Source organism: Hyperolius riggenbachi, chromosome 9 (genome assembly GCF_040937935.1).
Source record: "Hyperolius riggenbachi isolate aHypRig1 chromosome 9, aHypRig1.pri, whole genome shotgun sequence".
Classification (NCBI taxonomy): Eukaryota; Metazoa; Chordata; class Amphibia; order Anura; family Hyperoliidae; genus Hyperolius; species Hyperolius riggenbachi.
This window is the reverse complement of record NC_090654.1, coordinates 189,855,960-189,867,405: the sequence shown is the minus strand read 5'-3', so window position 1 is coordinate 189,867,405 and position 11,446 is coordinate 189,855,960. Positions and strand designations below refer to the sequence as shown.

Genomic DNA, 11,446 nt, shown 5'->3' with positions numbered 1-11,446 from the left:
AGGAATATTTAACAGCCCCCCCTAGTGTTTCCACCCCTCCCTTTAGATTGTAAGCCTCTGGCAGGGTCCTCCACTCCCTAGTGTAATCTACAGGATCATGTGCTCCTGTCCTATGACAGCCTGTACTTGTATTACTGGGCCTACCTAACCAGCCAGGGCCGGGCCGAGGCATAGGCTGGAGAGGCTCCAGCCTCAGGGCGCAGTGTAGGAAGGGGCGCACAATTCATTCAGCTGTCATTCCTAATTGTGTATGAATCAGAAAGAAATAAGAAAAGGGGATACATAGCAGTGACTGCAAGCCAGATAACTAGATATTAAGGTGTTGGGGAGGTTGTGGGCCCTGTGGCCCTCTTAGTTTAATAGCAATCAGTGTGTGACGGCTGGGGTGGGAGGGATGGAGGGGCGCACTTTGGTGTCTCAGCCTTGGGTGCTGGAGGACCTTGTCCCTGCTCTGTAACCAGCCCATATTGCATGATCATGTATTTTGTACAATTTGTATGTATAACTTTGTTCTATGTGTATAACCCTATGTATGTCATCCTTGTATCATTGTATATATTTATTGTCCAGCGCTGCGTAATATGTTGGCGCTTTATAAATACAATAAATAATAATAATAATAATAATATATATGTGTGTGTATGTGTATATATATATATATATATATATATATATATATATATATATATATATATATATATATATATATATATATATGTATATATATATATATATATATATATATATATGTATATATATATGTATATATATATGTATATATATATATATATATATATATATATATATATATGTGTATATATATATATATATATATATATATATATATACACACACACACACACTGGGTGGGGCGAGATAAGAGAATGCAGGGCTGGCCCTTCTCTGCACAACTCTGCTTACAGCAGAGGAGGTGGTGAGCCGATGACAGCCGGGTGGTCACCAAAACTAGCCTGGGGAGAACAATGCATACACACACACACACACACACACACACACACACACACACACACACACACACACACACACACACACACACACACACACACACACACACACACACACACACACACACACACACACACACACACACACACACACACACACACACACACACACACACACACACACACACACACACACACACACACACATATTATATTATAATATATATATATATATATATATATATATATTATGTGATGATGTGGCTTAGTGATGCCGACATGCACACTATGGATTATACTGAAGTGCATTTTTAGTGACAGGCTGCCATTACAGGATGGGATAAGAAAGGGTAAAGGTCAGGGGTTATATTTGTAAACTAGCTCATTTTAAGTGGATATATTAAAGGAGCTAATGTGTTTTTAAAGTACAGTTATCCTTTAATGACGGCTGGTTCAGACTGGTTTTGTGGATTGAATGAGCTTTTTCCTATAATGTCTTTACTAATGCTTTGAATTATTCTCTTCCAGGCACAACACGTCCACCTAGAGAAGGGGAGATCCCTGGGGTGGACTACCAGTTTCTGACTGTACAGGAGTTTCGGGCTCTTGAACAGAGTGGGACTCTACTTGAAGTTGGGACATATGAAGGTAAGCCAGTGTTTAAGACTTACCTTTACACCCAGTTTGTATGGTGAATGGTAATCAATCCTTTGTTTTGCATGTCCTTACCTGATGACCTCTGGATGTTTGAGGGCAAAAGTACCATATTGTGAAGGTGGTGCAGGTGCTGTGTTAAGGCTCATACACATGGGGTACGGCCGTCGCTGCAACCACGTGGCACGCGCGTGTTGCGGCGACAGTTCGCCCGTGTGTATGACGCGCGCGCCCCGAACCGTCGCCCGTCGGAGCTGTCGCCAGGCGATTGACATGTTCAATCGCCGGCTACAGCTGTCTCCGCAACCTCGCCGGAACTGTCGCTAGTCCCGCATGTGTATGCGGGCTAGCGACAGCAACCCACACACAGCACACGGAGCTTCTAGCGGGGGTGAGGAACCTCGGCGACAGCTTCCGCCGCATCGCTAATCCCTCTGCTGCCGTGTAGATGCAGAGGGACTTGGCAACGAGCTGTCGCTTAGCTGTCGCGCACACGCTCCCATGTGCTAGCGACCGCTACAATTGTCCCCCCGTGTGTACTTAGCTTTAATCTCCAGGAAATGTTATGCATAGGTGCCTGCTTCTCCAACCCCACAGAAAGCAATAGCTTACCTTAAAGTCCTGTCACAGGTTTTTCAACTCTCTGGCATTCTAAACTTGCACAAGGGTGTTTAAAGAGGAAGTGTCGCGAAAATCTTAAAATTTAAAACACATACAAATAAGTACATTTCTCCCAGAGTAAAATGAGCCATAAATTACTTTTCTCCTTGCTGTCACTGTAGGTAGTAGAAATCTGACATTACCGACAGATTTTGGACTAGCCCATTTTCTCATAGGGGGTTCTCAAACTTTTCTTTATTTTTAAAAGCACTTGGTGAATGGCCGTTGCTCCATCCAACTGCCAAAATAGTGTGCAACGAGCAGGGAGGCTGGCCAGCATCTTTGTATTAATAATTTTCAGAGAATGTCTTTATAAAGAATAAAGGCCATGCTGAGAGTCCCCCATGAAGAGATGAACTAGCCCAAAACCTGTCGTTAATGTCAGATTTCTACTACCTACTGTAAGTGACCGCAACATAGGAGAAAAGTATGGCTCATTTTACTCTGGGAGAAATGTTCTACTTATTTGTATGTGTTTTAAATTTTAAGATTTTCGCGACCGTTCCTCTTTAACTGACTCTAAACTTTTATTCCCATCATTTAAATGTATATATTTATTTCTAAATGTTAAAATAAAGGAGAACTAATGACTACAGAGAGGACTACTGTGGTTTGAATTTTAAAACGTCATATTTTGCTTCTAAATGATCTCTGGTATCAGTGACTAGGGATGTGGTAAGGGCATGATTAGGGGTGTGGCAGGAGTGTCTTAAAGTGTTTGTATTTCTCTCAAACAGTTGGGAGGTATGGTTTGCTGAAAATAGTCTTTTTCTCATGAAATCTGTATGGTATTGATGACTACAGGTGTGGTAAACGTGTGATTGTAGGTGTGGCAGGGTCATGTCTCTTCATCTTAGAAAGTTGAGAGATGATTGTGCTGTGGTAATAATTCATAGTGTTCCTCACTTAATGCTCACCATTGCTGTGCTTGGGGAGGAGGTTCTAGGAGAAGAAAGTACAGTCCAGTGTAAAATTTTGATTCTAGGGGGATGCAGACTCCAAGTGTAAAATCTGAATTTTCCATGCTATATAAAACTCAAAATAGCCTCCATATCTCTTTGATATATCGTGAGGTATGCCATGTGCACCTTCTAAGTGCTGACTCTCTGGCCATAACCGTTTCTGAATCACTCAAGTTAGCTTATGGAATTAGATGATGTGCCACAGCAGCCATTATCAACAGATTTGAGGCGGTAGATGCCATAGCTGCCATATTTACTCCTTTAAAACAAGGATTGCTTTGATTTTAGCTTTAACCTGTTTCTGATTCCCATGCTTGTCCACACGTGCCTAAAGTGGGTGGGATTCTTCTATGTCACATTATTATTGGTTGTCCCAAGTGACAAAAGTGGAGGAGTTGGTAGAAAAGTGTGTCACCATTCCTACAGTAACATTAGTCATTTGCTGCAAGCCTGGACCATACAGAGATGAACTGATCCAACACTTTTGCCATGGCGTGTAGCTTATTATCTAAGCACATACATCCAGGTCAATTGCTGGGTGCAGTGAGTGTCTGTTCTGAGACAGTACTTTGAAGTCTTTGCCTACAGTGACAGAGTGAGCTCTTGTTACAATGTGCATGCAAGTCCCTGTGTTCATCACAGTTCTGGTTGACATAGTGGCTTTGATTGGGCCAGTGTCAAGTCAATTCACTAAGGTTAACTCCTGTCTTTAATAACTCTTCTGAGCTTTTTTACAGTTATCACAATTATATCACCATGGTGATAACTGTAAAACAGCTCAGAAGAGTTATTAAAGACAGGAGTTAAGGTTAGTGAATTGAGGCCATTGAAATTGTTTAACTGATGGAACAAGTGCAACAAATCTGTTGGTCCCCATACTACATGGTGGTGGTAAATCAAAAACCAATCAAAAGGACCCAGCTCAACTTTATATATGTCAAAAATTACATCTGGGCAGATCATAAGGTTGCAATATCTTGAGGAGTCCACACAGTCTCTACTATCCTACTATGCTCTGGATATGTTGGTTTTAGTTGATATTATTGTTCTTTAAAAGCTTGTACACAAGCTAGCTGAAACTCAGCCAATAACCGCAGCCCCCAATGCTCCCTGACACCTCGGCCAGTGATCAGCCCGGCAGATTGATTTGGCTGAGAGCATTGTTCTCCCCGCTCACCCTGCCCGCCGCTTGACTTCACTTGTGTACTGCTCTGTTGGCTCTCTGCCCCTCTGCATAGCAACAGAACAAGATGCTAGCCTGTTGGCTAGCGATGCGTATGTACAGTGTTGGCCCTGCAATGTAGCCCAAGGGATGGAGTCAAGATCCCTTCTGGGCGATCTGCCTCGTATGTGTGTGCAAGGCTTAAAAGGAACCCAAAGTGAGATGAATATGGAGGCTGCCATATTCATTTCCTTGTAAACAATGCCAGTTGCCTGGCATCCCTGTTGATCTGCTAGCATAGGTAGTGTGAGTCGAAACCCTGGAACAAGCATATGGCTAATCAAGTAAAACTTCAGTCAGCTGAGTCAGTGCACCTAATCTGCATATGTTTGCTGAGGGTCTATGGCTAAAAGTATTAGACACAGGATAAGGAGGATTGCCAGGCAACTGGTATGGTTTAAAAGGAAATTAAAATGTCAGCCTCCATATCCCTCTCACATCGGGTTCCCTTTAAGATTGCTTACGAGATTTGTTGCTGTGTACACCAATTACTGAAAGAGATGGCATCCTGGATACTTTCTCACTTATTTTACTATAAAGTTGAAGTTTGTAAATTATCATTAGTGGAGCTTTGTCTTCATATATTGGTCCAGCGGTTAACATGCCGAGCATTGTTTATCTTAAGACTTGATCATATGTTAATCAGTTAGAAATATGTCAGTGAATAGTTGCTCAACTGAGCTGAACAAAATGATTGAATGTGCTTGAAAAGTCAGCCTGTGTATGTAGCTTTTTGTCTGTAATTCTTGTTTATGCTGTACCACCTTTACTATATGTAAAGCATACTGAGCTATTTGTTTTCATGAGACTATTTGCTAAGTAGTTACATTTGGCCTGCTTGTTAATCAGTTTTGGCAGAACAGTTTATCGCTTGATTTAGGAAAGCTGCATAACTAGGTGGTGATCCTTAATTTGTCTAAAAAACAGCTTGAGGATCCACTAATGCCTGGTACACCTGGCCAATTTTGATTGGCTAGTGACTGGCCAATTTAACCACTTCCATGTAGTGTGAATGCCAACATACTTTGTTACTATGAACATATTGTGAAGGTTGGCTCTCATACTACATAGAAGTGGTAAAATTGGCCAATCAAAGATGGATGTGTGTACCAAGCTTAAAGCAGCTAGGCAATAAACGTGCCCATGAACACAACCTGTGCAGTCATTTGTAATTACTCCTGGTCTCCACTAATGAACTTAAAGAGACTCCGAGCACCTCTCATGGGCATGCCTTTAAGACTCACACCAGTGCTAGAAAGTACTTAAAGATGCATACCTTTCTGTAGCTTGTAGGAAGTTGTCAGTCATAAAGGCATGCCCATGAGAGGTGCTCAGAGACCCTTTAAAGAGTAACTGTAACCAAGGATTGAACTTCATCCCAATCAGTAGCTGATAACCCAGATCCCATAAGAAATCTTTATCTTTTCTCACACAGATCATCTGGGGACTCTGTGTGGCTGATATTACGGTGAAACCCCTCCCCCAGTGTGATGTCAGCACCTAGGTACCGACATCACACTGTGGGAGCCTTGTTTGATTGTGGGAAATAACAGCTGTTTCCAGTTGTCAAAAAAGCAGCAGCTCCTTCCACAGACATCACCTGCCAGCAGTAAAGATGTCACCATGTGATACATTTCAGAATGTAAACCAGGGAGAGGAAAGATTTTACAATTGGTAAACACTGACTAAATATTTTATACATAATTATTATTATATAAATTAAAGAGAACCAGAGATGAAGCACCCTCATGTATTTTATTACATTTATCAGTGGGAACATGACAGTAAACACCTACCCTGCTTTTAGTTTTATTCTTCTCAGTGTAATCTACCTGTTATCAGCTGTGATAACAATCCACCGACTGATTCAGTCTAGGTTTGACCTGGAATCATTATAGCTGAGTCACTCTTCTGTGGAGTCTTTTCAAGCCCAAGCCTGCCCCCCCCCCCTCCCCCCCCCGGCTCAGATTTCCTACTCAGAGCTGTTGACATGGAAGGGGCTGCTGCTGCCGAGAGAGAAGCTCTGAAACAGACAAGTGTATCTGTGTGCATTGTGCAGCCAGTCATTATCTACTGTATGCAGTTTCATTTCTACGAGAGACACTTCCTACAGGCAGCCACACAGCATGCCAGAATAATAAAGTTGAAAGCACACAGATGAAAGCCTGCTGCAGCCCTGCTTGTCTATAGTCTCATAGAGGCTAGACAGCACATCCAGAACCGCTTATAACCTGGAAGCAGAAGGAATATGAGCCGGCGGCCATATTGGATATTTCCTGGAGCAATAATGGATAAAAAACACTCAAAAGGGCACACCAGAGTAGTGAAATTATCAGGTAGAGCATTTATTCTTTACAAGCTATCGACCGATAAGTTTATTTTGTGTGAATCGTTCATCTCTGGTTCTCTTAAGCACATTTTTTTAAATTGCATTATTTTCACAGCAGTTCCTCTTTTAAAGGAACATGAAGTGAGAGAATAATGGAGGCTTTCATCTTTATTTATTTCCTTTTAAACAATACCAGTTGCCTGGCAGTTGTGCTCATCTTTCTGGTCATTAGTGTTTGAAATACACAGCTAAACTTCTCAGATTTTTGTCAGAAATATCTGATCTGCATGCTTGTTCAGGGCCTATGGTAAAAATTATTAGATTCAGTGGATCCGCTGGACAGCCAGGACATTTGCATTGCAAAGAACCCCTACCTCAATATTATAGGTGCTCAGGAGGAGCCAAATAGCCATCCCCTCTCAAGCAGGGTTGACAGATCATCTCTTTAGATACTGACACATCTAAGGGCCCGTTTCCACTGCTGCGACTCTGCATGCGTTTCCTGCATGCAGACTCGCATAGACAACACAAGTGGATGGGCCTGTTTCCACTTGTGCAGGATTCTGTGCGGTTTTGCCGTGCAGAAAAAATATGCACGGCAGACCCATCAGAATTTGCACACCCACACGCGATTCGTCGGTAATGTAACTAAATAGGAAAACCGCAAGCATTTTAGTGTTGCGGTTTTCCCGGCGTTTCTGCATGCTTTTCCGCTTCAAAACCCATGTCAATGCTTGCCGGCATTGACATGGTTTAAAATCGCCTCGTGCAAACCGCGAGCGATTCTGCGTGAATATCTGCATAGAAACTGCAAGGAAACCGCAGCCGCATGCGGATTCGTTGCCGCGATTTTTCCTGTCAATCACGCCGCACTAATGGAAACGGGCCTTTAGTTATGCAGGCCCCAGCATCAGGCTGTTTGAATTGTGCACATAGACCAGTGGAAATCCCCACCTGCCAATTCAGATAAGGGGGCAGTGAGGCTTCTGGGTAATGTGCACTACGATATTGACAAATGTGGAAGCTGGACGCTCTAATTTAAGAAATACTGATAAATAACAAAAGAATAGAATATTTGAAAATAGATTACAATGCTGAATATTATTAACCTATATTTGTAAATCAGGTGTAAAGCTCTGTACACATGCAAGATTAAAGTTGGCTTATGTGGTCCATAACGCGGATCAGTGAATAATGGCACACAGCGCCTATGCATAAAAATGGCGCCGCATTAAAAAGATACGCTTATCGCTATTTATCGTTAGTACTGCATAATAATGGCGCACAGGGAAAAAAGAAGAAAAATGGCACACACTAACGTTATTTATCAATAGTGCCCTACATAAGCCAAACTGCAGACGTTATTTAACTGCAAAACGGTGAATGGATTTAATGTAACACTGTCAAGGTTAGGGTTAGGCACCACTGGGGAGGTCTTAGGGTTAGGCATCACCAGGGGGGTCTTAACCTGCCTGGCGTTCTATTAAGATCGCCAGGGAGGCTGCGGGAGGGTTTTTTTTTTATTAAAAAAAAACTATTTCATGCAGCCAACTGAAAGTTGGCTGCATGAAAGCCCACTAGAGGGCGCTCCGGAGGCGTTCTTCCGATCGCCTCCGGCGCCCAGAATAAACAAGGAAGGCCGCAATGAGCAGCCTTCCTTGTTTTGCTTACATCGTCGCCATAGCGACCAGCGGAGTGACGTCATCGACGTCAGCCGACGTCCTGACGTCAGCCGCCTCCGATCCAGCCCTTAGCGCTGGCCGGAACTTTTTGTTACGGCTACGCTGGGCTCAGGCGGCTGGGGGGACCCTCTTTCGCCACTGCTCGCGGCGGATCGCTGCAGAGCGACAGCGATCAGGCAGCACACGCAGCTGGCAAAGTGCCGGCTGCGTGTGCTGCTTTTTATTTGAGCCAAATCGGCCCAGCAGGGCCTGAGCGGCAGGCTCCGGCGGTACTGGACGAGCTGAGCTCGTCCAGACCGCCCAGCAGGTTAAGCCTCATCTACACGGGTAGATGAGGCTGCAATCCGGCGGCTCGATTAGCCGCCGGATCGCCTCTTCGGCGTGCCCGCCGCGTCCCCGCCGCATTCGATTCCCCGCTCGTGCCCGCTTGTCCCCGCCGGCGCCGCTTATCTTCCGCTCGATTCCCTGCCATTGTCCCCTCGCGGGGAGCGAGCAGGGAATCGGCGGTGCGGAGATCCGTCCTGTCGGATCTTATCAATCGAGCCGCATCAGCGGCTCGATTGATAAGGAGCATCGCGCCCGCATCTACTCGTGTAGATGCGGCTTTAGGGTTAGGCACCACCAGGGGGGTCTGAGGGTTAGGCACCAACCGGGGGGGTGGTTAGGGTTAGGCACCACCGGGGGGGGGGGGGGGGTTAGGGGTTAGGGATAGGTACAGAGAGGATTCTGTGTGTTAACGCTAAATAACAATAAGGCCTTGACGTTAAATAGCGATAAGCGGCAAACGGATTAGCGGCAACACCGTGCGCCATTATTCGCAGGCGCCATTTTCAGATGGATCCCCATAACGACCACCTCAACCTATAATGCAGCATTTTACTGTGGCCCCCAAATGCTGCCCGGCAAGTGATCCGCCAGGTGGATCAACTTGCTCAAACCACGACCGATACCTTTGTTGGCGCCGCTCGCCTTGCCCACCATGAGACGATATATTGGTGCTGCTCCATCGGCCCTCCGTGCCTCGCATAGGAACAGAACGCACTGACACGTGTGCAGCTGACTCAATGTCTGTACATCTCCGGCCCAGTCATGTCGATCAATCAAGAGTGTGTTCGGGCCTTTGCTAGCTCCACAAACCTGCAATGGGGTAAGGGGGAAACAAAGCTTGGATACTGTGCTGGTTTAGTTTTTTGTTATATACACACTGCACATGCATGGGGTGTAAAAACAAGTATGTCTGCGAGTGCCTTGCACTGTCTTCCTGTTATAATTACTGTGGGCGGTGGCATAGTGGATAACACATTTGCCTTGCAGCAATGGCCTCCCAGTTCCAGCCAGGACACGGAGTTTGAATGTTCTCCCGGTGTCTGTGTGGGTTTCCTCTGTTCATTCTGGTTTCCTCCCACGCCCCAAAAACATGCAGAAAAGTTAATTGGCTTCCTCCTAAAATTAGATTGAAAGCTCCTTTGAGGGACAGTTGGTGACAAGTCTATATATACTCTGTGCAGCACTGCAGAAGATGTGGGCGCTATATAAATAGTAGCAAATGTGGTAAGCTTCCTAATGAACAATTGGCAAATGCGCACCATTGTATATTAAGTTCACTGAAACTGATCAGAGTTCCTAATGTACAGTGAGACATGGTAGCTTGCCGTTTTCTGCACACCACTGACCTATCACTCTCGAGGCAGAACACAGAAATATCCCACCTGGGCATCACAGGTCATAGATGAAGGAAAATAAAACCAATAAAAGTAACCCTGTGGTTTTTACCGCAGAAACCCAAGCTCATCCACACATGGCCAGAGAGTAAATAAGGGCATTTTTAAACAAGTCTTGCATGATTGATTTTCCTCCCAAACCCTATGAAAATAAAATGGTGCTTCCTTCCTGGAATGTACAGTTTCATCAAAGATATTATGCATGATTTGGAAAGCTGAGTGCTTGTCACTGAATTACTATTTGGGGTCAAAAGTGGTATATGAGCTTTAAAGGACAACGGACGTGAGAAGTTTATGGAAGCTACCATATTTATTTCCTTTTAAACAATACCAGTTGCCTGGCAGCCCTGCTGATCTATTTGGCTGCAGTAGTGCCTGAATAACACCAGAAACAAGCCTGCAGCTAATCTTGTCAGATCTGACAATAATGTCAAACGCCTGATCTGCTGCATGCTTTAGGATCTATTGTTAAAGGTATTTGAGGTAGAGGATCAGCAGGTTAGCCAGGCAACTGGTATTGCTTAAAAGGAAATAAATATGGCAGCCTCCATATCCCTCTCGCTTCAGTTGTATTTTAAAGGGGACCCGAGGTGAGAGGACTATGGAGGTTGACCTGTTTATTTCCTTTTAAATAAGGCACATTGGCTGGCTGTCCTGCTGTTCCTCTACCTCTAAAGGTGCGTACACACGTCAGATAAAAGTCTTTGGAAAATGAAAGATCACAGACCAATTTTACCCCCTTTCATGTAGTATGAGAGCCATACTCTACACAGTCTATTCTATGGAGCTGAACTTCCCATCAGATAAAAATCTTTGCAAGATGCTGCACGCAAAGATGCTGTACACATGTAACAGATCAGTATCTGCAAAAGATCCGCTCCTGCAAAAGATCCATTCCTGCAAAACGCATTCATAGTCTGATATTTGCAGATCCTCATACACACCTTGTTTAACGGACAATTATCTGTAGATCAGATCCACCAGGTTTGATCTTCAGATCGGCAGATAATTGTCTGATCTGCAGATGAATGTCCATTAAACAAGGTGTGTATGGGATCTGCAGATGTCATAGACTATGAATGCATTTTGCAGGAATGGATCTTTTGCAGGAGCGGATCTTTTGCAGATACTGATCTGTTGCATGTGTACAGCATCTTTGTGTGCAGCATCTTGCAAAGATTTTTATCTGATGGGGAGTTCAGCTCCATAGAATAGACTGTGTAGAGTATGGCTCTCATACTACATGAAAGG

The 11,446-nt window shown here is 44.2% G+C and overlaps 1 protein-coding gene across 17 annotated transcripts in view; it reads left to right on the top strand.

Annotated features, from left to right (window-relative positions):
- MAGI1 (membrane associated guanylate kinase, WW and PDZ domain containing 1) overlaps positions 1–11,446 on the top strand; it is an 869,123-nt gene that overhangs the window by 630,117 nt on the left and 227,560 nt on the right. For all 17 annotated transcript variants that reach the window (XM_068253813.1, XM_068253811.1, XM_068253812.1 and 14 more), the window contains one exon: positions 1,494–1,613. In XM_068253813.1, the coding sequence (XP_068109914.1) occupies positions 1,494–1,613 (120 nt within the window). The remainder of the gene's footprint in view (positions 1–1,493; positions 1,614–11,446) is intronic.